The 26,271-nt window shown below is 52.5% G+C and overlaps 1 protein-coding gene across 1 annotated transcript in view; it reads left to right on the forward strand.

Annotated features, from left to right (window-relative positions):
* The first annotated feature begins 225 nt into the window (after nucleotides 1-225).
* LOC110142110 (uncharacterized) overlaps nucleotides 226-26,271 on the forward strand; it is a 112,212-nt gene continuing 86,166 nt past the window's right edge. The window contains exons 1-5 of the mRNA XM_070457386.1: nucleotides 226-361; nucleotides 1,418-1,476; nucleotides 3,608-3,817; nucleotides 5,272-5,357; nucleotides 5,543-5,622. Coding sequence (XP_070313487.1) covers nucleotides 226-361; nucleotides 1,418-1,476; nucleotides 3,608-3,817; nucleotides 5,272-5,357; nucleotides 5,543-5,622 — 571 coding nt within the window. The remainder of the gene's footprint in view (nucleotides 362-1,417; nucleotides 1,477-3,607; nucleotides 3,818-5,271; nucleotides 5,358-5,542; nucleotides 5,623-26,271) is intronic.

A 26,271-nucleotide genomic window follows, 5' to 3' on the forward strand; every position in this document is an offset into this window, starting at 1 on the left:
AGCTGAGCTGAGGCCTGAGATGATGTAGTAGATGCCCATTGGTTTTGGTCACCTTTGGTTCACTTTCTCTTCTTTTGATGACAACACATGATGATTCTTTGGGGGCTTTCTTTAGGGGAGGCCTATTCTTCTTGGGTTGGTGCTGTGATCAAGCTAGGCCACGTGACCAAGCCAGGTCCAGCTGGCTTTCATTCAGGGCTTGGACTCTGAGTGGAGTGACACAGGATGGAAGACAACCGGAGAGGGCAGGGCGTGACCAGCGACAGAAGGAGCCGAAACGATGCTCCCGAGGGCTGGCTGCACCAGGCTTCGTGGGGCCAGATGAAGGCTTTGGATTTTATCCTAAATGCAAAGGAAAGTTGTAAAGCTATTTTGAGCACAGGGAGGATATTTTTGTGAGCAACCAGTGTCACAGAGGAAAAACAACCCAACAAACAATCCAGTCCAATGAACAGTGTGAAGATTTTTGGTCTTCTCAGTTCTGCCCTAAGCTAGCTCCAGGACCCTGAGAATTTGTCAGGCTCTTGTAATCTCTAAATTCTCTGAGCCCCAGTGCCTTCATCTGCAAAATGAGGTAGGAGATTAGCTGATCTTTAATTTCCCTTCCTTCTCGGATGTTTCACGATCTACAGAGAAACCCTGTCAAATAGAACGAAGTGCTCATCATCAAGAAGTTTATAACCAAATGGGAGATATGAACACCCAACCTCTATAACCCCTGCTGTGTTCCAAGGAGCTATGTTTAAAGTGGTTTTTAAGCTGGTTTTGCCAGCTCATTGTCTTATTGGCTGCAAAAGGATTTTAACCAGGTTCAGTAGTCATTCAATGCAGAACTTTGAGAAGGCATTACTTGAAGTGTGATACTCTGTTAAGCTGAGACATGTTAACTTCAACTGAGTGCTTCATGACAGAAAACACGAATGAGTGTATTGACTCTTGTCTGAATTTCACCAAGACCTTGTAACTGTGGAAATGGCTGCGTGTGATATGTCTGCTGCTGCTCTGTAACTAAGTCACATCCAACTCTGTGACCCCATGGACTGCAGCATGCCAGGCTTCCCTGATTTCACCAACTCCCGGAGCTTGCTCAAACTCACGTCCATTGAGTCAGTGATGCCATCTGACCATCTCATCCTCTGCCGCCCCCTTCTCCTCCCGCCTGCAGTCTTTCCCCCGTGTCTGTCAGTTTATCTATTGCTGCCAACACTCAGTGGCTTAAAGCAGCCACCATTTTATTTCTTACAACTCTTGGGACGGCTGGGTCATTTTGGCTAGACTTGCCTGGGCTCAGTCATATGGCGGCATTCAGCTGGTGGGTTGGCTGGGGAACTGCTACAGCTGGGATGACAAGCCTCTCTCTGCCTCAGGCTTTCATTTTTGAGGAGGTTGGACCAGGTGTTTTTCACGTTCTTCACAGCATTTCAAGAAGGCAAGGAGCAAGGCGCAAGTGCTCGTCAAACAGCCCTCGTTTGCCGTGTTTGTGGATGTCCCAGGGGCCAAGCCCAGGCTTAACAGAGGAGGCTCCACACCAAGGACATGCATAGGAGGTGAGAGTCATCAGAGGCCATTAGGGTGACTGTGTGAACTGTCCCTCTTAGATATGCATTGCAAGACGTGCAACTTTAACCTATATGGTGCTTTCACAAAGACACAATGTTCATGTTATTACTAGTATAAGGAAGCATTTGGAGTCACCTTATTAAGGGACTGAGTCCTACATCAAGTGGTTCTGCTTGCCTCATAAAATTATTCATTAATTTTTGCAGTGGCCTTGGAAAGTTATGTACATATTTAGAGGAAAATACCATTTACAATTATAATGAATTAAAGCAATCTTTACTGCAGTACCACTGCCTCAGATTGGAACTAAGGCTTTCTAATTTCATATTAGCAGCATCTATGTCCGCCCAACCCCTCTACCCAAGGATGTGGGTGCCCTTCTCGTCGAGCAGACCTCAATCTCTTTTGAGGGCAGGAATCCTACCTCACCCATGTTTCTCTCCCTCCCTCTCCCAGCATGTATGACACTCAGTGGATGCTCCTTGAGCTGTGCTATGCTAGGCTCAGATGCTGAGTCGTGTCTAACTCTCTGCAACCCCATGGACTGTAGCCCGCCAGGCTCCTCTGTCCATGGGATTCTCTAGGTAAGAATACTGGAGTGGGTTGCCATTTCCTCCTCCAGGGGATCATCCTGACCCAGGGATCGAACCTGCGTCTCCTGCATTGGCAGGTGGATTCTTTACCACTAACCACCTAGGATGCTCCCTAAATGCCGGTTAAATAAACAAATCGACAGTTGCCTTTTAGTAAACACCTTTATGTTCCAGGCACTTCACTCACAGATTGGATCACCAATCTCAAGGCCACAGATGTGTCATTCTCCACAGTTTACAACTCAGGGGACTGAGTTCCAGAAAGCCCAAGGTGGACAGGCTGGGATTCCAGCCCAGTCCTGGCTGATGCAACTTCATTGGACCCCCTGCTGTTTTTCATGCAAAGCAGAAAGGAGACTGTCAAAAGTGAAAAGACGGCCTCCAGGTGTTGAGATAGGGGCAATGAGGAAACAGTAGAGGCTGTAGATTGCAGAAGCCTTTAAGCATTCACTGCCTTTACAAGAAGATAAACACTGTTCATTAAGAGATTGGCCATCAAAACCCAGGTGGAAAACCAGTAGGAGAGCCGGTTCTACAGCTCTTAAAAAACCCACTACCAATTAGTTAATTCTTGCGGGTGGGGAAGAGGAGAGACAGGAGAGGCCCTGTTGGGTAGGTGACAATTCCACACTCATAAGGGGTGTCCTCAGACGAAAAGATGGCCATTAGTTTACATTTTGCGTATAGTTTTTATTGCCTACTAGGTCAGTAATAATAGTAACAATAGCTACCCATTAGTGATCATAATATCGGCTTCTACCACTTAGTTCTGCAGCATAGGTGGGTGGAGGGGCTGAGCAAGGCACTTCACATACAATGCAAGGTCTCAATGCGAACAACAGCCCTGGGAAGTAGGTTTTACTATTCTCAGTGTATAGACGAGGTAACCGCTCAGAGAGATTAGCTTTCCCAAGAGCTTCCAGCTTTTAAGTGGAAGATCTAAATCCTAAGTCTGTTCGACTAAAAGCCCCTAGTAGCTGGGCGGTGGGGCCTGTGCCGCTCGGTGCTGGTCTGAGGTCTGAAACTGTGAATCTTATTTATTTATGCAACGCTGAGCACGTGTCTGTGTGTGTGTAATTCACAAACGAAAAAACAAATCCAGGTCTGGGTATCTGTTCTCTGGAAGTTTAGAAGCCTGCGTGGTGGAGAGCTGCCAACGTCTGTCCTCATTCATTCGCTCCTTGGATCCCGTAAGAAGTGTTTGTGGCGCACTTGGGTATTCCGGGCGGGGCGCGAAGCTAGGGGAGGGGACTGAAGCCGGCTGCTTCCCAGCCTGACCTGACTTTCTCCGGGGCAAAGGCTAGGGTTCAGGGAAGCAGAAACGGTATGGAGCCTCCTGGGGCGCGACCCGCACCGGCGGCGGGGCGGCGAGTGGCAGCTGGCCGGGGCGGGCTCCCCGAGGCCGGCCCGCGGCCTCCGGCGGAGCGTCTCGGAGCAGCGGCGGTGGAGAGTAGGGCGAGGGGCCGCGCGCGTCGCACGGGTGGGCGGCCGGGCCGGGCCGGCGCATTAGGGTTAGGGCGGGAGGATTCGGCTTCCCGGCGGCAGAGGGCGCCTGGCGCTGCCGGCCGGGGCCGCGCGCCCGGGCGCCGGGAGGCGAGGCGGGGAGCGCGAGCAGCGGCCACCGCCACGTCTTCCCGGCAGCGGCGGCGGTGGCGCGGGCGGAGGTGAGCGGCGGCGCGAGCCGGGCCGGGCCGGGCGGGGGGCGGCGGCCCCGCGGCTCCCGCCGCGCCGGCCCTGCGTAGAGCCGGGCGGCCGCCGAGGCCCGGGCTCCGAGCGCGTCCCGAGCGCAACTCGTGCCGGCCGCGGGCGGGGGCCGCGGGGCCGCGCGTCTCTGAGCGGGGCCGGGGTCCCCGCGCTGCGGGCCGGGGCCGCGCCCGGGAAAGTTGGGGCGGACCGCGAGCCCAGCGGGCCGGGCGGGAAGTGCGGGAGCGCGGCGGTCCCGGGGGACGAGGGCACGGGGGTCGCCGGAGGCGGCGGGCGCGGGTGCTCGGCGCGCGGAGAGGAAGGGGCGCGCTCGGGGTCCCCGGCTGGAGCCCGCAGGTGCCCGGCGGGGCCCGCGGTGAGCAGGGGGAAGGCAGGCCCGCGGGGGGCGCCGGGGAGCCGGGGGCGGAGTGGAGCGGCGGTGGGCTTGCCCCCTCCCCCCTGCCGGGGCGGACGCGGCGGTGGGGGGGTCGGGCTCAGAGTTGGGGACGGCTCTGGGCGCCCGGAGACCCGGTGGGGAGTTCCTGGAACTGCTGGAGGAGGCGGCAGAGCCGCGCTTCCTCAATCGCCTGGGCCAAGTACCTCCCCTCCCCGTCTGCTAGACTCGCCTCCCCGACTGCGGCGCTGCTGTCTGGGAAGTTGATGAGGGACCCCTGAGTGGATGGGATATTTAGGGGTCCCGTGGGCAGTAGGATTGGGCTGCATGCAGTCATAACCGTTGCCAGGAGAAAACGCAGCTCTGACCCCCCTCTGAGCCTCACGCACCCACCCCCATTCCCCTCTTCAGCACCAGCCTCGTCGGTATTTCCTGGGTTCGGCTACGGATCCGCAAAGCCTAGCAGCCCCTCTGTTCGCAAAGTTGTGGTCTTCCTGAAGGGGCTTAAGACATGGCCTTTGATTCTCGGGCTGAGGCTGGCTATTTCAGAAACAAGTGGTTCTGCAGATCCTTTATTGGAATAATCTGTGTGGTGCCCCTTGACAGTGGAGATGACTCACGTTAGCTTTTTTTTTCCCCTTCAAATAAACTTTGTATTCAAGACACAAGCTTGCCAGGTCATTTGCAACAGTGATAGAGCTGGAAATCCACACTGCAGGCCTTGAGACCTTGTGCTAGTCCTAGATGTGTTAGCAAGGATTATGGCCTCCAATAATGGCATCATCAACTTGATGGACATGAGTTTGAGTAAGCTCCGGGAGTTGGTGATGGACAGGGAAGCCTGGCGTGCTGCAGTCCATGGGGGGCAAAGAGTGGGACATGACTGAACGACTGAACTGGTGGCCTCCAGTGCATCACTTCCCCTCTTTGGAACTCAGTTTCTTTATCTGCGAAATGTGGTATACAGAATGAGCTAGGCAGTCTTAGGTGCCAGGAGTAGCTGTTTGAGGGAACCTGATATCTTTTTCCTTATGAACCTAGATCAGCCACACAAAGTCCACCTCAGCCTATTATGAAGAAATTAGGGTGGACTTAACACAGCTCAGAAGCAAGAGAGGCTGCATAAGGTAAAACAGAACCAAAAACTAACAATAATTGGTACTGGATTTTCAGTCGGGGTACTGTTCTTATGTGGACAATTAGTGTATTGCCTGTTCAGCTGTCATTACCGTAAAGTTGTTAACTGTGCTTTAAAAAATTATGTATGTCTCATCTGTGGACCTGAATTTTTTCTTTTGTTTGAACCTTCAAGCCTGGAGTGGATGTGCAGTGGATCCACTTGGAGCAGTCTTACTCGAAGAATAATACCCTCAGGGTCTCCCCTTGCTGTGGGTGAGTGCTCAGTCATGCCCGACTCTGTGACCCCGTGGACTGTAGCCCACCAGCCTACTCTGTCCATAGGATTTTCTGGCAAGAATACTGGAGTGGATTGCCATACCCTCCTCCAGGGGATCTTCCTGACCCAGGGATTGAACCTGGGCCTCATGCACTGCAGGACGATGCTTTACCGCTGAGCGACCTGGAAGCCCCTCCTGTTGCCACAGGACCATGCGTTTCCTTCTGTCTGGCTGATGCTGCCATCTGTGTACCACCACACTTCTGTCATCTCTTCCGTGCTGACTTGAGAAGTGGGGGGCTGATTCCTGTTGCATGTGGCATTTCTGAACCTCCCAGGTTTCAAGTGAATGAAGTTAATAGGCAAATAGTGCATTAGATACAGCACATTAAAAATAGCTCAAGGTAATAATGTGTCTGCTCCACCCCTATTCCCTAGACCTTCTGGACAGTCTGTCAGTGGAAGTTGAGAGGCACTTCCCGGCCATCTTGTTTTGGATGCTGAGAAGTTGAAATGCCATGGCTGGGTCAAATGGCACATTCACGGTCAAGCCATGGTGCTGGTAGGCGGGGAGGCTTCTGTGTGTGTGTGTATATTTTATCATAACTGAATGTTCTCTTCCATTAGTAGCTTTCAAATCCATATTGGGTCTGATCACATTATTTTCAGTAATCCTTTTCTGTCAGTTTCTTGTATAAAATTTTACTTTAACTGAGAGCTATTAAATTAATAAAAATTCTGGTGCTAATAATAGTTGTCATTTGAGCCCCTACCATGTATCAGGCAGGACAAGATACGGTGGCTCAGCGATAAAGACTCTGCCTGTGATGCAGGGGATGCAGCAGGGGTCGTGGGTTCGATCCCTGGTGGGGAAGGTCCCCTGGAGGAGGGAACGGCACCCACTCCAGTGTTCCTGCCTGGAGAACCCACGGACAGAGGGGCCTGTCAGGCTACCATCCATGGGGTCACGAAGAGTCGGACACGACAGCATGCACACATGTAATGTTTTGTGATAGTGGAAGAGTAATTTTTTTTTTTAACTTTTTATTTTGTTTTGGGATGTAGCTGATTAACAACGTTGTGTAGTGTCAGGTGAACGGCAGAGGCACTCAGCCATGCATATGCATGTACCCCTTCTCCCCCAAGCTCCTCCCCCACGGAAACGTAATTCTTAACTGTTTCTTACAGGATTGAGATATTAAATGAGATCTTATATGTGAAAACCAATGTGTAAACTATAAAGTGCCCTCCAACCCGGGGCAGGTTTTATCCTAAGCACCTGAGGACTCTGGAAGCTTATGAGTCCATGACTCAGGAGCCCAGTGTCTGGTGGGCCTGGTGTACATGCTGAGCCCGTCGCCTAATCCCTCTGAGCCTGTTTTCTGTGTATGTAAAATTAGGCTGATAATATCTGCCTTGCACTAAATGAGATGCACTTGTGAGTTGCAGCAGGTACTCAGTGATGGTTAGCATTCACCCCTTCCTCTCCCCTTGCCCATGGGTGCTTGGAATAATGGGATTGATTAAGTCTTCCAGTAGGAATTGTCCTCCAGGGAAATAGGCTTTAAAGTACGTTTTTGTACTTATAAATAATTCTTTTAGTTTTTGGTTTCCCACTGCACTCTCAACACAGTGAATATTCTGGGTCTTAGCATCATCCGAAAGGAGGGGATTGCTGGAACTGGCTCAGCCTTGTGAATCAACTACAAGTGAGAATTAAAAGAAAGGTGGGGCTTGAAGCAAACTAGAAACCAGAGGGAACAGGTCTTTGGTAGGGGCTAAAGATGGATGTGGCTAGTTACCTTTTGCCCGTTCTGTGCAAAAAGGGAAAGAGACCGAATTTGGGGACTTCTGGCCGGAAGGAGGCATTGATAGAGCTGTAGTATATGGTGGGAGGGTAGGGAAGCTATGGGCTGCGAAGAGGATGGAAGAGGTGATTTTGACGGTAAAATCTGGACAGTTTGTCATGGGGGAATTCGGTTAGATGAGGATTTGGCTAAATATGGGACCAATTTCCATCAAGTCCTATAGGATCTCTTGTGGCACTTTGAAGTTTTTGTGCTCCAGGCAGATTTTGACTGGTTGTGGTATCATCATAAATGAGTTTCCATAGTAAGTTGTATGCGGAAAATGAAATTAAATTCCAAGAGGGTGTTTGTTGTGACTGATGCCAGAATTTCTCTGAGAATTTTATTAAGATTCAGTCAGTCTATAAAAGTACTTCTTAGTTCTCTGAAGATATTAATTAAGAAACAATTTTAAAAAAAACCCCAGAAATGTCTCCTTTGTGAGCTTTTGAAATGTAATCTTCCTAAATCTTTGGAAAAAATGAAGTCTAAGAAAAAGTCGCAAGGCCATATATTTTAAAAGCAGTTCCTCCGAAGTGATTTTTTCTTCTCTTCCAGTCTCTTCCCTCCTCTCATATTATTGTGATAATGAGTTAATTTTGGTGTCTTTCACATCTTGGGAGCCTAATTTTTATGTTTATGACCCTTCATCTTTAGATCGTGAACGTGCCTTTTTTCTGAGCTTGCCCGTGTTCGTTCATTGTGAGGAAGTAGCACAACAAGGTCGTGAAGAGCGGAGACCCTGGGGCCAGCATGGGGACAGGGAGAGTCGTGGTCCTTCTTGGATAGCCGGGGTGTCCTCTGCTGGGCTCACAGGGGCTCCGGATGTCAGTCGTGTTATTCCCCTGCTCAGATGAGGAGACAACTCAGAAGCGCCTGCATCCCCAGAGCCGGGGTGGGATGTTCGCCCGCGTGGCAGCCCTGATGTTTGTGAGTCCAGAGTGCGGGAGGCAGGGGCCAGGCCGCCCTGCTGGCGCTGGACTCCGTCCCGGAGACGGGCTGGGTCGGGCTGCGGTTAGAGGCGGCCCCGGGGGCTGCGTGGAGCCCCCGAGGGGCAGCAGAGAACTGAGGCCGTCAGGGTAACTGGCCCGAGAGAGCGTGAGCGTTGGACTCACGCCGTTGAGGCTGGCAGGTGGTGGAGCACGGGGGCTGCTGGCCGTGGACGGTGTTCCGTCCTTAGCCCTGAGCTTGAGAGATGAGGGGCCAGGTCTCCGCTCTCCCCACTTACCCTCATGGCCAGTCTTGTGCCGCAGGCGGGTATTAATGCCATGTGCAGACTGAGAGCCTCTCTAGAAACCACGGCGGCCTCCTGTGGGCTCTCAAGGAGGAAGGTGCCAGGATAAGCCCCAAGCCCTGCCCTGTCTTCGCCCACCCACCTGGCCTTCGTTGCCACCTTCCCTGGAGCAGCTCGGGATGGAATTCAGGTTCTCAGACCCCAGTCCCTGAGGGATGGCAGGCTTGAATGTTCACACTTCAGGCGAAACGATCGCAGGGGAAAAGCCCCCGTGGAGGCCGCCTCCCTGGGTGGAGTCCGCACCCTCCTGCTCCCGGGGGACCCAGCGGGCCGCGCTGGCCATGGGCCTCCGCTCTGGATGGGGGTGGCGGGTGGTCACTAGGCATCCGGGGCTGGTTGTTGGGCAAGTTTTCGGGGTGGCCGGCCCTGCTGGGAGGTGAGCCCACCCCCCGAGGGGTGCAGTGCGGTGGGGAGCAGGGAAGCGGCGTCAAAGCCCAGGGGCGCTCGTGGGGCCTACGTGTCCTCATTGTACAGGGCCCGCCGCCACGTCAGGAGTGCGCTGGTCCCAGGCCCTCTCCCCTCGCCAGTGCCGGCGTCCGTTGCCCAGGCTTCTCATTTTCTTTGCATAAACACTCGGACTCTTTAGGTAGCTCCTGCTGAGCTGTGGCCCGGTGGTTAGGTCCTGGCTTTTCTTGGGCCGCTTCCTCACTGCGAGGTGGCTGAGGGTCCCTGCTGGGCCTGCCTGCTCCCGGCTTCTGCAGGCAAGGCCTCGCCTCGGTGAGTCACGCACAGCGACTCCGCTGCCCCGCCGTGTGGGGGACACGCCTTCCCCCCAAGACGGGGCTTCTGTCCCTTGTCCTGAGGGTGGTTGCCTCGCTGTGGGCTGTTCCAGTGCCCCGTGTGTCTGGTGCACTGATGGGTACCTGTTCCAGTGGGAGGAAAGCACCTGACCTGGGGACGCCAGCTCTCAGTCTGCCTCCTGAACATCATGTCCTAAGCAAAGCCCCTCTTTTTCTTTTTGCTCTGTGTTTAGCTGTGTATTTGTGTGTTTGTTTTAGTTATTATTAGGAAGCAAACAAGGTCTTTATCAAATCTTTAAATTTACAGACATGTTACTGTGGGCAAGCAGAAAGAGTAATTGTGTTTACCTAGGATATCACTGATTGATCTCTCCTTGTTCCACGTGGTTCTTGTTCTGTTGGCAGAACCCTCTGATGTGTATACTGGTTCAGCTTCAGTATTGAATGTGAAGGGAGGCTTGACTGGTTGTTCAGAGGGAGTTGAATGGGTGGACGCTGGGCTGCCAGCCCGGCTATCCTTGGAGCCTCAGAAAAGTGGCTCAGATGGTAAAGAATCCACCTGCAGTACACGAGACCCGGGTTTGATCTCTGGGCTGGGAAGACGCCCTGGGAAAGGAATGGCAGCCCACTCCAGTGTTCTGGCCTGGAGAATCCCATGGACAGGAGCCTGGTGGGCTACAGTCTGTGGGACCGCAGAGTGTGACACGACTTAACGACTGATACGTTTCCTGCTTTCCCTTGTTCTCCAGCTTCACTTGGGAGTGGCTCTGCTGGTGACAGGGTGACCTCCCCTCTGCTGTGGGAAAGGGAATTCTCCTTCACTCTGGTTCTTTCTTTCTTCTCATCCCGTGGGGTGAGAGGGAGGCAAGTCTTGGAACAGTGGCTCCTGGAGCCCAGCGGCTTCAGGGGGCAGCTGCTGCCCCACAGCGCTGCCCAGAGCTGTCTGCGCCATCTGCCTTGCCCTTCCTCCTTGTCGACCCTGATCCGTGTGTCTGTGGCTTAGAGATTGCACTTGAACTTCTTTATCCATTCTGGTGAAGACCTTGGAGTGTGGCCCCAAGCTCCTTCAAATTGCTGTGGCAGCTTCTGGCCAGAACACAAACAAATCCTGTTTTGGTGGTGGTGGTATTTTTCAATCAGTTTGTTGCCACTTTTCTAAGCCATACATGAATTTGTTACCCTCTTGCGCCCACCCTCCCATCATGATCAGTTTGTTGGCCTTTTTCTAAGCCATTCTTGAATTTGTTACCCTCTTGCCCCCACCCTCCCATCATGATCAGTTTGTTGGCCTTTTTCTAAGCCATACATGAATTTGTTACACTCTTGCACCCCATCCTCCCATCACTTAGTGAAGTCCAGCAGCAGATACAGAGTTCTCCTTCCCCTGGGACCCCTCCCTCAAAGGGCCCCTCTCTGCTGACTCCTCAGCCATGACCCATCGGAACTTCCAATCAGCCTGTCCAGACCCAGAGACATACAGTCTTGTTTCTTCTGTAAGCATAAATTGGATTGCATCATATATGTTGTTTCATATATATGGATCTTTTCATATAATGGATCTTATAGATCTTTTCATGCATTCTTCTTTCTTTGTCTACAAAATATTTTATAGTATTGATGTATCATAATTTATGAGTCAGTCCTCCATTGACAGACATAATCTAACTCGTTAATTTTGCTATTATATCTTCATACATGCATACTGTTAGGCACACATTCTCTAGGAGTGGAGTCAGTATGCCACAGGTTCCACATGTTTGAACTGGTAGAGCGAATCCCCATGCTGTGCTGTTGAGGGCTGGGCGGGTTTAAAGCACCAATAGATAATGAGGTCGCCCCTTCCCCGTGGGCTGCCGTTCTGCCAGACGATAGAAATGGATAGTGCTTAGTAGGCGTTTCTCCATCGCTGGTGTGGCTATGAGATTCACTTGACTTTCGGATCTTTCTTGTGGGGGAGGCATCACGGCCCTGGAGAATGGGGACGCTGAGCCCCCAGGACCACGGCTCTGCTCAGGGTGTCCTGCAGACAGGGGTGGGAATGTGGCAGTGGAAGCAAGTGCTCCTGGTTTCACGTTCTCTCCACTTTTCCCAGAGGCTGGGCACTGTAATGGATCGTTTTAATTCTGGCATGACCTGCCAGAGTCTTTCTGCGAGCCTCTCCCCAAGGAGGCAAGTGCTTGTAAGCAGCGCATTGATAGCAGTTCTGTTCTGCGTAGACGAGGCAGAGGTGCCAGGCCAGGGAGCTGAGCTAGGGGAACGCGTGCCAGAAAGTCAGACACTCTGGCTTCGGGACAAGCTCTGTTCCCGGTGTGAAGCAGCACCCTGCGGCGGGGCTGTCCCTGCAGCAGGCGGTGCCCCTCTGCCCCCTCCTGGCTCGCTTGGGAAGATCGTGACGGGCGGTCCCTGAGCGGCCTGGGCAGGCAGAGGGAGCATCTGGAGGCCTCACCTGGCCTTTCCCTGTGGACTGAGCCGCACAGTGGACTTTGGGAGGCTCTGACTTAATGGCAGTGTCCTGCACCTGCCGGTCAAAGAAGGCCCGGAGGCAGGAGTGATGGAGGCGTAGCTGGGGTGGGAGGAGGCTCCACTTCCTGCTCTCGCTGTCGTTCGTGGCTGTGTGACGTAAGTAAAGTTGTCTTTTCCCCCAGCCTCGGTTTCCTCATCTGTAAACCAGGAATAATATCAGCACCCACCCCACAGGGCTGTTGCGGGGATTCCGAGAGTCACGTGTGTAAGGATCAGCACACTGCCAGCACGCACTCAGCAGTAGTAAGCAACTACTACTTTCGTTTATATTCTTTCCTTAATGGCGGTTTAATCACTAGTTCATGTCCGACTCTGCGACCCCATGAACTGTAGCCCACCAGCCTTCTCTGTCCGTGGGATTCTCCAGGCCAGAATACTGGAGTGGGCTGCCATTCCCTTCTCCAGGGGATCTTCCTCACCCAGAGGTTGGACCCAGGTCTCCTGTGCTGTGGGCGGATTCTGAGCCACCTGGGAAGCCCCTTTCCTTGCGTTTCTGAATGCACAAAGGAGTGTTGCCTTCGGTAAATGTGGTAGTGCGCATCGTCTGGTGACGTCGAGGAGGATACAGGCAGAGCCGGGTCAGACGGGGCTGTGGGAATGCCGCGGGGTGCAGGGTTCGGGGTTCTCTTCCTGTGCCAGCCCTACCGTGGCTGTCAGAGCAGAGGCCCCCCTGCTTAGGGTGACTGGGTCCTGCAGATCCTCTTACAGCCTCTCTGCTTTGTTTCTGAGGCCGAGCCGGGCCGTGAGAGGGGCTGTCCAGCTGTGAACCTGGTAGCTCAACGTGGAGGTGGGATGGGGTTCTGGGCTTGAGGCTTGGGTCTGTTTACCCTGTTCTCCACGCCGGGTAAATGGGCCACGTGCTGCCTCTTCTAGCTGCAGGAAAAGAGGACCACGCAGTGTTCGGGGTGCCCTGCAGAGTCTGCTGTCTGCTGCTCCGGGCTCCTGTGAGCTGAGGTCGCTGCAGGGAGGGCCGGCAAGTGCAGCCCACAGTGGGGGGCTCTCGCTTCACCCCCTGCCTGGTTGCGCTCCCAACAGCACCAGCCCTGGGGTGCTGTTGCTGCGGCCTCCTGCCCTGACCGCGCGCGTGTGTGCAGTGCATGTGGGTGCAACGGCACGCTCTTCTGAAGTCCCTGCTGTTTTCTGATGGTTCCTGCAAACAGGAGAGGCCTGCCGGCTGAGCGTGGGCAAGGCTGTGCCCAGGGTTCCAGAGGACCCTGGCTGCCCGGGTGCAGAAGGGAACCTTGGTGCTGGGAGCAGAGCGTGCTGGGGGAGCCCTGTGTGCGCGGGGGACGAACAGAGCCGCCCGCCCAGTGGGGACACAGGTGAGCCCACAGACCGCAGGGCTTGCAGAGTTCTGAGTGCTGTGAGGCCAGGCGTGTGTGTGCCAGGGTGTGACTGTGGGGCGTGCAAGCACAAGTGCCCTGCAGCGCGAGCCAGACTTCAGAGCAGCGCTCAAAGGCGCTGCCCTGCGTCAGCTGCTGGACAGTTGTCCCCCGGCTCCCGGGCCTGAGAAGGCCTCGCGGAAGCAGCCCGGGAAGACGGGCCTTGCTTGCGTCTTCACCAGCAGGCCGGCCGGCTGCCCTCACTCTGCAGGCGAGGACACGGCCCTGGGGTGGCCTGGGTCAGGTCGAGGCCCTGCCCAGGGGGCGCCTGCGCTTCCTGCACTCTACTCCACGCGTGTGCTCTCCGAGGGCGCGCGTGGCCATGGCTCGCTCAGCGCCCGGAGGAGCTCAAGGTTGCTTCTCAAAGGAACGAACAGTTCTCGATTCAGTTCTGGTCCTGACTCTGCTGTCCCTGAGTGGAGCTGAGACACTGGCCCCTCAGCTGTGCCCTCTGTAGGGTGGGCACAGCCCCCCACCTCACTTGTAGGCTTGTCTTCATTCACTCAGACTCTGTCCAGCAAATACATGTTTTCAGGCGGACACTATTCCATGCGTTGGGCATTTTGCATTGAGCAAAAGACAGCAAAATCCTTTTCTTGTGGGGCTTAGTTTCTGGTGAGGGGCAACAGACCATAAATAGCTGATCACAATTCATGGTACACGTCCCAGTTTCCTAGTGTGCTGCAACAAAGGACCAACCAGATGGCTTAAGCACCAGGACCTTGTTCTCTCGCTGTCCTGGGGCTCCGAGGGCAGACCTGTCCCTTGATCGCCCCATTCCTGGGGGTGCCTGCGTCCTCTGCTCCCTGCCTTCATCACCGCACGGCGTCTTCCCTGTGTCTGTGGCCCGTCTCCGTGCCGGCCCCTCCTCCACGTGGCCTCGCCCTGACCGTGTACATCTGAAGGCCCTCTCTCCAGAAGGGGTCACGTTCTCAGCTTCCAGGTGGCTGTGGGTTTGTGGGGACACTGGTGGACCCAGAACAGTGTGTGAGGTGGGGATGGTCGCTGAGACGTCAGGGGAGCGCCTGGGCACGGGGTGGTGAGGCGCTGAAAGTGGGTCCAGGCAGGCCTTGTTGAGCAGTCGTGTCTGACGGGAGTTGTAGTGTGGAGGGGACGCGGTCCGGCCATGGAGGCCTCAAGGTGGATGCGTGCGCCTGCCGGGCTGGTGTGGGGGCGCGAAGGTGGAAGGTGTGTGTGTGCGTGCGCGTATGTGTGTTTGGCGGGGGGGCTTTTGCCCCCGTGGGATGGGAGCCAGTGTCGAACCGCAAGCACAGTGAGCATCACTGGCAGGTGGGCAGCCGGAGGAGGCTTTTCCAGGTTTAGATGGCGCTGCAGCGCCGTGTTCCTGGTGCCTGGGTATTTTGCTGCGGTTGTTTCTCTCTGCTCTATTGACCCTCGACCTACCGCCCTCTCCTGTTTGTCCTGCCTCCTCACAGATGCCTGTGCACCACCCGCTCCCCACGCGGAAATCACAGGCAAGAAGAGAGAGCAGATGAGGCTGGGGCGCGTCTTGCCGCCAGCCTGGCGCGGGTGGTGCCGCCCAGGATGGTGCCGCGCCCCGGCAGGCGTAGAAACTACTGACTGAGGCCTGTGCGCCCAGGGCGCTCGGCGCCCGCATCCTTCCGTGGATCCCGCCACCGTGAGAAGAGCGGAGTCAGCGCCTCGGGCCGCCTCCCCTGGCCTGCAGAGCGCAGGGCGCGCGGGCAGTCACGGCTCGCAGACCCTCCCTGCCCCCAGCTCATCGCCGCCCGGCAGAGCTGTGCGCTGTCGTTCCTATTTGCTGTGAAAACACTCGGGCCCGTGTCCAAGCCCCGTCGTCGACGGAATGAAGGCCCCCGGGCATGGCTGGCCTGATGGCCCGGGCCTGGGCTGGTTTGGCCCGCATGGCCCCCAGGGACTCATAACTGCGGATTGCTCGGCGTCGGAGTTCCTTATCTGGCTCCCGTTTGATTTCCTCTCGGCGTCTCCAGAGGAAAGGGCCTGGCACAGCTGCGATCCGGGCCTGAGAGGACTGGGCTGCGGGTGGCCCTGCTTTGGGCCGTCTCCCAGGCCTCCCTCTGCGACACTGGTGAAGGAGCAGCCGGTCCAGGAGGTGACCTGGGGCCACTGGTGCTGTCAGCCCTCTGGGGAGCGCTGCTTTAGGAGATAATTATGTGTAAGCAGAGATGGAAATAGAACTCCCCAGGGCCCGGAGCAGCTGCTCCTCTGTCAGATTTCAGGAATTGCCTTGAGGGTGCCCCTCGCTCCCTGCCCCTGCTTCCCTACAGAATACTCACCCGCCTGAAACGAAAGTGGGGGAAGGCCATGCCTTGCTGGGGACAGAACCTTAAAGTGCGTTTTGTGGGATCGTGTTTCTTTCTCCGGAGTTGGTCCTGGGGCTGCTTCCCCAGCCCAGCAGAAGAGCTTCCTTTTTTGCTGGATGCCCCGGGAAGTTTTGGCTCATGTGGCATCCCCAGAAGTCAGTGGAGTCTGGCCTCATTTTCGCATGAGAGGCAGAGAGGCCTTGCCGGAGGGCGGGAGCCAGGCAGAGCCCCAGGGTCCCGTTAGAACAGGCCCTTGTCCTTGCCCAGGCGCCACTGTCTCTGTGCTGATGCGCTCCCAGCGTGTGCGCCCGGTCGTGTTCAGCTCTTTGTGACCCCATGGACTGTAACCTGCCAGGCTCCTCTGTCCATGGGATTCTCCAGGCAAGAACCCTGGAGTGGGTTGCCATTTCCTTCTCTAGGGGATCTTCCCGACCCAGGGATCGAACCTGCGTCTTCTGCGGCTCCTGCGTTGGCAGGAGGGTTCTTTAACGCTGAACCACTGGGGACGTGCCCCAAGCACATAGTAAATAAGGACTATACATACATACTGGATATTGGCCTTGATGATTTCTTTTTGTTTATTGTGTGTTTTAATTTTTAAACTGGGCATCTGTGAGCTACCTCAGGACCCTGAGCTCAGCCTTCTGGCCCGAAGTTGGGACTGGTTTCATCCTTGCAGCCTTGGGGCCGTCACTTGTCTCCTGGACCTGGTGACCTCCTCCTTCCCGGGGGCTGGAAGGGATGGCTGTCATGCGTGTCTCCTTCCAGGCCCCAGGGTGATTTGCCTGCAGCGGCTCCCCTGTCACTGCAGGAGCTCCCAAGGGCGGGGACCTGGTGCGCAGAGGTCCCACTGGCTTCCCCGTGGCCCCTGTCCTCCTTGGCCAGGCCCCGGGGTCTTGCTCTCTGGGTGAGCGTCAGTGGGGAGGGAGGAACAGGTGGCCGGGGTTTGATGGACACCTCCCTCCTGGCTTTGGGGGCAGGTGTCCCCAGCTGTTCAGCGTGAGCTCTGTGTTCCTGCCTCAAGTTTCATGCAACTTTTGATCCTTGCCCTGAACAAAGTCCCTTTATTTCTGGATGTTGTAGAGAGAGTTGTTTCTGCAGTTTTGCAGAAAAGAATGGATCATGACGACAAAGTTGACTATATATTATATTCCAAATTTACGAAATATCTATGCTTCGGAAAAATACCATAAAGAATTTTATTTCAGTGGTTGCCTCTGGATTTTAGTATTAAAGGAGATTCTTTTTATCTTTTTGTTTTTCAGCATTCCATGTTGAGCACGTATTGCCTAGATAATAAAGGCTATTAATATTAAAATTTCTATAAATAATAAATAGCTATTTATTTCGCTTTAGTATGTGCTGCACACATACGAATTGCCATTAAACTCTTATTTAATCCTTGTTAAGAACCTGTGAGGTTCTCTAAGAATATAAATGCTAGCCCATTTTATTTTATTGTGGTGAAATATAGAAAACTTACCTTTTTAACCATTTTTAAGTTCTGTGGCATGAAATACATTCATAGTGAGATCCTTTTTTTAAACTCCTTATTTTAGAAATGAGGAAGCTGAGATTTAGAGAAACAAAGATGCTTAAGGTCACAGAGAGTAAGGAGTCCCGGAAACAGGATGTAGACCCAGGGTGCTGGCACTCAGAGGTCTAGGATCTCTGATTTGTGGCTGCTGGGGTCTGTGATTACCTACCCTGCCCTGCGATCACCATGTGATTGCAGAAAGCAGTGTGTGTATCTCTCCTTTGAAAGCTCTGGAGTTGTGTTTAGTGTGTTTACAGGGAGGTGGGTGGTCACCTGGCTTGGGGCACAAGTGGCTGACGTAAGTGACACCACGGTTTCTGCACCTGTGTGTGTGTGTGTGTGTGTGTGTGTTGCCTGTGTGTTAGAGTTCTGTCTCCACAAGGTACTCAGCCATAGGAGCTAGTGGGAAGACCAGCGGGCTAGAGCTCAGGTACCTGAAGGTCTGTGCAGTAGACCTGATTTTTACCATGGGGTAGACCTGGTGGCTCAGAGGTTAAAGCGTCTGCCTGCAATGCGGGAGACCCGGGTTTGATCCCTGGGTTGGGAAGATCCCCTGGAGAAGGAAATGGCAACCTACTCCAGTACTCTTGCCTGAAGAATCCCGTGGACGGAGAAGCCTGGCAGTCTACAGTCCATGGGGTTGCAAAGAGTTGGACACGACTGAGCGACTTCACTTTCACTTTCTTTCTTTCTAGACATGCTGTGGCCTCAATTTCCTCATTTCTAAGTGGGCGATGAAAGCAGGCTTGTTCTACTTGCCTCGTGATTGCAGAGGATTAAATGTCATGATGGGGTCAAAGTGCTAAACAAACTAAAGGCCTACCGAGTAAATTTCTGGGATGGATATTTGAGAGCTCAGTCTGGGAGAGGAGTCTATGCTGCTGATGCTGGAGACCTGGGAGGGTGGATTTGGATGCGAAGACTAGCAGCTTTGCTTCGACTTGTTCCCTTTGGTTTTGGCCGTCAGCTTGCTTCCTCCACCGTTGCTTAGTTGCTGAAAGACAATATTCCATTGTCTGCCTTGTGCTGTATGTTGGAATGCTCTGGGATTTTACTGGCTTTGACTCTGCCAAGGCCCTTGGATTCACTTTCCTGGTTCCCCGGTCTCCTGCCCCAAGGCTCACACCGTCCTAGTGAAATGAATTATGATAGAGGAGGTCTGTTTTGTAGCTACCTAGTGATTGAAACTATGTAGTAGCTTTCCCTGGTCTTCTGTGCCTTTCTCATCTTTATAGCCAGCAACGTCTGTCTCTTCCTATTCCCTAATCTTGAGAAACCAAGCGTGGGAGTGGGTGGGACCTGGAAGACTAGCTGGTGAGGCAGTGCTGATGAACGCAGTGCTTGCTTCTCGCTGCACCAAGATGCTGTGAAATATCACGAGTAAGAAGACAAGGTCTCAAGGAGCCCACTGTGTCCTGGCGAAGGTATAGATACTCCAGAAACAACTGTGAGGGTGAGGGATATAGGTAGCTTGAAAATGGACTGTCAAGAGAGGTGGCAGCCTTTTGTTTAAATGAATGAAAATACATCATGGGAGCTGGTCAGAGGGGTGCAATTTCATCATGACTTTGAGACTCTGCTTTTTAACAACTGTTTGAATCAGCTGTTTTTAAGCTAAGGTTTCTGTCTGGCCCCTCCCAAGATAATTTCTCTAGCCGTCACTGTTTCAGTGCACAATTTCGAATGACAGGAAAGCTGGGGTGCTGTGCAGGGCCCTGCGGAAGTCAGCGGGCCCGCCCGCCCCCTTGGGTCTGGCGTTGGGAATGGTACTGGAAGACTAAGTAGGTCACAGAGATCTATTTTGAACTCAGTGTGGCCGGGCTGCCTGGACGTCTAATTTCCGGATCAAATATTGTTGGGCTTGTTTAGCCCAGGAGGTTGGCAGCGAGCACTCTCTGGTGGGTCGTGTGGTATATTTATAAAGTGTGAAGAGTCTGGAGGTAAGGAGAGACCTGCCAGCCACTTCTCCGTCTGGTAGGGGCGCCGGTGGTGGAGAGGTTTCAGAATCCTTCCAGAAGGCGGGGGAGTGTAGTTTTCCCCACTCCGCGGCCTTGATTTTTCTGAAAATGGTCAGTCCTCATTAACTTTCTGAAGTCTTTTTCTTTTCGAGAATGAGATCTAGTTATTACCCAGGGCTGGGTGGTTTCTGCTTATGCTACTAGGAGTGGCTGTTTGCTGATGCAGTCTTTTAGGTGTGTTGTTTCATTTACTCCTCACAACAACTTAGGAAATGGGGAATCACTGTCCCTGTTTTGTAAGGCAAGAAACAGCATCAGGGGATGCCAGCAGACCCGGTGTGTAAGTTGCAGGGCTAGAGATTTGAACCCAGGTCTTTCTGTTTTAATTTCATTAAAACCTCTAATTTTGTACTGGAGCATAGCTGACTAGCAGGCTGTGATGGTTTCAGGTGCACTACGGCCCAGCCAGCATTGTACCTGTATCTGTTCTCCCCCGGGCTCCCTCCCATTCCCGCTGCTGCGTAACGCTGAGCAGAGGAACCCAGGTCTTTCTGCTCAGTGTGGCCTCTTGCTTCACTCCGCATGCTCTTGGGAGCCCATCTGGGAGTGGGGAGTTGGGTAGTGGCTCCTGAGCCTGTTCGGAGGCAGGAGTGACCTCCCCCCGGAGGGGAACAGGTGTGGGTGCTGGGGCACCGGCCTCCCGACTCAGAGATTCTGTGCGCAAATGGGGCCACATTTCAGACCAGCTCTCTGATCTGATGGACCACAGAATCGTTGGAATTTTGCTCTTTTTTGGAGTTTTCTCCCACTTCCCTTTTTTTTTTGTAGGTGGTCTTGCCTAAGGCCTTGGGTGAGTGCAGTGGGGCGGTGAGGTCCGTGAAGAGACGCAGGTGGTGATGGAGTCACCTCCACCCACTCCTCGGGACGCAGGGCCTGTCCGCCTGGACATCCCTCTGTCCTCAGGACTGCTTTCCCTGTGTTTCTGGGGAGTAGACACACGCGGCTCCTCCCCCCGAGCCTCTTGCAGCGCCCCGGCAGTCAGCCTGCTGCTCCTGGTGTCTCTTGTCGCGGGCGTGTCATTCTTCTCGGGCGCTGTGCACAGGCTTGCCTCCCAGACTCACAGACTGGTTCTTTTTCTTTTCTTTTTTTTTTTTTTTTTTTTTTTACAAATTTTGTTTATTTACTGACTGCACCAGGCCTCTGTTGCTGCGTGTGGCCTTCCTCGAGCTGCAGAGCTCTGGGCTGCTCTCCGGTTGCAGAGCACAGGCTCAGTAGTTGACGCACCCGCCTTAGTTGCTCCGCAGCATGAAGAATCTTCCCAGACCAGGGATTGAACCCGTGTCTCCTGTATTGGCAGGTAGATTCTTAACCACTGGATCACCAGGGACGTCCCCAGATGGCTTCTCAAGGGACATCACAAACCTGAGACTTTAGGGTAGCATACTGCTTTCAGACATCAGAGGGGGTATTAACTGAAACTCAGTTGTCTTCTGAGAGTGAACGTGTGCCCCCTTCACATGCTGCCCCTGCTGGCACAGATGCTGTGGGGCCTGGGGGCAGCGTCTGGGCCCATCTGAGTGTCCCTCCCAGTCACCTCCTGGCTTTTTACTCAACCTCTGTGTCTGTGTCCCCTAAGCCAGGCATCATAATAATAGCTGAAGGAGCTGAGTAGTGGTAAACGAGACAGTGTACGTGAGATCGCCTGTAACTCAATGAACAGGTTACTGCTTTCTGTCTTTATTTTAAGCCAGCATGACTTAGAGAGACCGCAAACCTTTAAATCGGGTGCAGAGGCCTGAGACACTCCCACCGCCCCCAGAGCCTTAGTGACTGACCTCCCCGGTGCACTCCCTCCTCCAAAGCGAGAGAGAGAGAGGACGGAGCATAAAGAGTCCTGTTTTAGCCAGGTGTTTTCTGAGATTTTTGGTTTGGGAGTTGGGTAGCTGACATTTGCTTCATTTGCTGGGACCAGAGCTCTAAGAGTGTCCTTGTTAACCACATGGCCATTCTCAAGTGCCCAGGCCCAGTAGTTTAAAAAATGAAGAAATGCCAAAATAGGATATTAGAAACAGATTTTTTTTTAAAATTGAAGTATGATATTTTGGGCTTCCCTGGTGGCTCAAATGGTAAAGAATCTGCCTGTAGTGTGGGAGACCTTGTTTCGATCCCTGGTTTGGGAAGCTCTCTTAGAGAAGGGCATGGCAACCCACTCCAGTATTCTTGCCTGGAGAACCCCTGTGGACAGAGGAGCCTGGCGGCTACTGTCCGTGGGGTTGCAGAGTCAGACACAACTAAGCATCTAAGCACATCACACACACATGGTAGATTTACAATGTTGTGTTAGTTTCAGGAGGGCAGCCAAGTGATTCAGTTATATACGTACATGTATATATAGCTTAAGATACTGAATGTAGTTCCTTGTGATACACAGTCCTTGTTGGTGATCTATTTATGTATAGTAGTCTGTATGTGTTCATCACAAATTCCTAATTTATCTCATCCTCCTCCCCTTTCCTCTTTGGTAACCATAAGTTTTATCTTCAGTGTCTGTTTCTGTTTTGTAAATAAATTTATTTGTGTGATTTTTTTAGATTCTGCATGTAACTGTTATCATGTGGTATTTGTCCCTCGTTGTATGACTTACTTCACTTAGGGTAATCTCTCGGTTCATCCATGCTGCTGCAAATGACATTATTTCATTCTTTTTTATGGCTGAGTAATATTCCATTGTGTATATATACCACATCTTCTTATCCCTTCATCTGTCATGTTGCTTCCATGTCTTGGCTATTTAAACAGTGCCACTATGAATAGTGAGGTGCGTGTATCTTAGACGAGTTACAGTTTCCATATTTTCTGGATATATGCCCAGCAGTGGGATTGCTGGACCATGTGATAACCCTCTTTTTAGATTGTTAATGAATCTTCATACTGAGAAGCAGGTATTTCAAATATACACATTGGACATATGAAACTTTTAGTACACACATATACAGTGACTTTATAATCTTAAGATGACTTTTAAAGTCTAATTTTGAGGGCTCTGGCCTCATCTTTCAGAAGACCTACTTAAGCATCCAGCAGATTCAGTCTTATTTTTGACTGCCTTATGGGAGGCTTTTCATCCTACCCACCCTTCCTTCCTCTTGTAATTTTGATTCTGGACAAATATAGAGCAAGTTCCAGAGGAACCGGAAAGGATTTTCCATCTTTCAAGATTCCAGTCTTGTGATATTTGTAATGTGATTTTGAACAGGTGACCTTACTTCCAGCCTCAGGGAGCTTACAGTCACACAGGGGGGGTAGCGCTGGAGTCGTGACAGTCCTGCTGTTGCTGTGGGTATATCTGAGGATGGGCTTCCCTGGTGGCTTGGTAAAGAATCTGCCTGCAATGCTGGAGATGCGGGTTCGATCCCTGGGTTGGGAAGATCCCCTGGAACAGGAAATGGTTACCTATTCCAGAATTCTTGCCTGGGGAATCCCATGGACAGAGGAACCTGGTGGGCTACAGTCCATGGGGTTGCAAAGAGTTGCACACAACTTGTGACTAAACAACAACAAGAGCAGACAAGGATGCTTTTCTTCCGGGCTTTAGACTTGGCTTGGTGGTGGCAGTTTCTGATTCTTAATACATTAGCAATTTGTGGTTTTTTCCTACTAAAAAATTCAGCTAGGATTAAGGAGTGGGCCTTCCAGCATGAGCTGCTCTCTCCCTGGACTCCTGGGTTTCCATTACACTGTTTGGCACAGTGGGTTATACAGTCACCTGTTTACCTGTCCATCTGCCCAGCTTGAGGGTGCGATCCGAGGACGGGCGCCTGGCTGAGGCCCCATCGTAGCTTAGGCTTGCTACCACCTCACTGGTCTCGCTTCCTGTAGAAAACAGACCTTTTCCACCTGAGAGGTCAGAAGGCGTGGTGCAGGGGCCGGTCCGCAGCTACAGAGCTGCCCGCGACCACTGGGGGGTGTCAGGCGCTGTGGGGTGGAGGCCAGAGTCAGATGTCTCCGCCTGTCTGGCAGCGAGGCTTGGCCCCCTCCCGCCTGCGTCCTAGGCAGTCCTAGGCCTCTGGAGCAGTGGGGACCAGCTCCCGGGCAGGTGGCCTGCGACAAGCTTGGGGGTGAGTGGCATTGGCTCGCAGTTTACAGTCAAGAATCCGGAGGGCTTTGGCAGTGCTTGGGTGTGGGTCAGCGGACTCCAGATGCAGGCTCACGGCCACCCTGGTCACTGCTGTGTCCGCCCCGGGACGTGTGCAGCCGTGCGTGTTGAAGTGACCTGGAAGCCTAAGACACTTAAGCTAGCTGTGAGGGCCAGCTTCCTGATTGTTTTTTTTTTTTTTCTGTTTTATTTATTTATTTTTAAAATTAGAGCTAAAACAGGGCATTCTGGAACAGGGCTTTTCAAGCTATCATCCAGAATCTTCGATCACAGAGTCAATTTAGTAGGTTGACACATTGAAGAAAAAGAAAAGGGCTTCCCTGGCAGTACAGCGGTTAAGACTCTGCACTACCAATGAACCTTCCGTAACAGGTTCAATCCCTGGTAAGAGAACTAAGATCCTGCATAAGCCGTGTGTGCGAGGTGCAGCAAAAAAAAAAAAAAAAAGGGAAAGGAACCTAAGAGTATGGGATTAAGAGATACACACTACTATGTATAAGATTAATCAGCAACAAGGGTATATTGTGGAGTTTCCCTGATGGCTCAGCAGTAAAGAATGAATCCGCCTGCAGTGCAGGAGACTGGGGTTGGATCCTTGGGTCAGGAAGACCCCCTGGAGGAGGGCATGGCAACCCGCTCCAGTATTCTTGCCTGGAGAGTTCCGTAGATAGAGGAGCCTGGCAGGCAACAATCCATAGGCTTGCAGAGAGTTGCACACAGCTGAGCGACTGAGCACACAAGCACATATTGTACAGCACAGAAAATATACCCAATATTTTATAATAATTTTCAATGGAATATAATTTATATAAGTATTGAATCATTATGTTGTACACCTGAAACTACTGTAACATTGTAAACCGACTATACTTGAATTAAAAAAGAAGGAAAGAGGGTTAGAAAGTGTCAGCGCGTCACACACAGCATGTGTCCCAGATCAGATGGAAATACATTTCAGGGCCAGAAATGCCCTAGAGATACAGGGATTTGTTTAAAGCCGTCTAGCTTAGACTGTGGAGTTCTTAGGGGCAGAGATGTTCTCTGTTCCTTTGATGCTCCCTCCATGCAGCTGGTTTGTCTGGGAGAACCCCTAGCGTTTTCCCGTCAGACTGGAAGTGAGAACCTGCCCTGTCCCAGGAAACGGCAGGAGGGCCTTCCTGGGCTTTGTGCCTGAGGGGAGGGAGAGCCCCGCGGGTCGAGGGCGCCAGGGCTGGGCGCTCACCTCTGAGGGGAGTGGGGGGCCCCCCCGAGGGGAGAGGGGGGCTGGGCGCTCACGTCTGAGGGGAGGGAGAGCCCCACGGGGCGAGGGGGCCAGGGCTGGGCGCTCACGTCTGTGTGACCCGGCTGTGTGGGTTGGCAGCGCGGGGTGTGCGGCCCTGGGTGTCTCCCTTAGTCCTGCTGAGCTTCACTGTCTCTGCCTTTAAAGCTGGCGGTAAGAGGGGCCACACGTCTCAACGTGGGGGGCGTGAGAAGAGAGAGCTGGAGCGCAGGGCCTTCACGCAGCACTGGGCCTCCCACCGTGTGCTGGAAGCCTCGCTGCCCTCGTCTTTGTGATACATATTGGGGATTGTGCCTCACCGGGGGCCTGCGGCAGGTGGCCCTGGTGGAGCTGCAGTTCTCTCAGGGTGTACGTCATGATCGGACCAGAAGCCCGAACCCCTGGTTTGCTTGTGCGGGGAAGGCCATGATGTTGCGCTGGGGCAGGTGTCTGCAGGGAGACGCCTGGTTCTGCAGCTTAGAGAACGAAGCATCCCCCGTGTAGGATGAAATGGCACTCTCACTGTGCTATCTGAGAAGATACATGCATTTCTTACAAAAGTCAGATGCTTTTTATTTAATCAAAAAGCATCAGTTTCAATTTAATGTCATTTTTTACATTTTGACAATTTTCAAAAATAACTCTTTTCTGAAACTGAAGGTAGCCACGCTTATGATTAAACTGGTGATTCTGTGATGTTTTTAGTGGAAGTGCCAAGATCTGGTAAACACTGATTTCTGAAATCACCAACTGGGCCTGGCAGCACCACTATCCAGTCAGAATTAACTATGTGAAAATAAATATGGAACTCATTGAAAGTGCGAGATGCCAGACAAAAATCCCAAAGGGACGTGTTTTGGCTCCAGCCTCTAATTTTTCAGGTCTGAGTCTAATCAATTCTGTTGTCTGGGCTGGAGAGTCTTAAGCCTTCTTTCTCACCAAAGTTAAAATATTTTTGTTCTTTATATCCCTTAGTGCTGATTTTTTTTTTTTTTAATTTTGAAGGGCAAGGTGATAGACAATAAAAACTATCCAGTGATAAGAAGTTTTTGGTGTACATTTTACTTAAAAATGTGACCTCCTCCCTTGTTTGGAGGCAGTCAAGTATTAATATAAGGGTCAAGAGCACAGATTTCAGCTAGACCTAGGTTTCTATCCTTCATGTGCTGCTTTTTTTCCCCTCTTATTTATTTTTCCTAGCTGTACTGAGGCATAATTAACAAATAAAAAGTATATTTTTAAGGAGTACCACAAGATGATTTGATGTACATACACTTTGTGAAGTGATTATTGCAATCAGGTAAACTGACACATGCGTCACCTCACATAGTCACCACTTCTGCTGTGTGTGGTGAGAATACTGAGGATCTACGCTCGTAGCAAATTAGGCACTTGGGTTATTAACTGTAGTCTCCGTGTTGCACGTCACACCCTAGGACATATTCATCTCATAACTGAGTCTGTGCTCTCTGACCATCATCTCCCCACCCCCCCACCCCAGCTACCACCATTCTGTTCTGTGCTTCTGTATGGGTTGTGACTTTTTTAGATTCCGCGTATCAGTGAGATCATGCTGTGTTTTATCTGTTTTTCTGTGTCAGGTTTCTTTCACTTAGCATAATGCTTTCCAGGTTCATCCATACTGTT

The sequence above is a fragment of the Odocoileus virginianus genome, chromosome 28 (assembly GCF_023699985.2).
Source record: "Odocoileus virginianus isolate 20LAN1187 ecotype Illinois chromosome 28, Ovbor_1.2, whole genome shotgun sequence".
Lineage (NCBI taxonomy): Eukaryota > Metazoa > Chordata > Mammalia > Artiodactyla > Cervidae > Odocoileus > Odocoileus virginianus.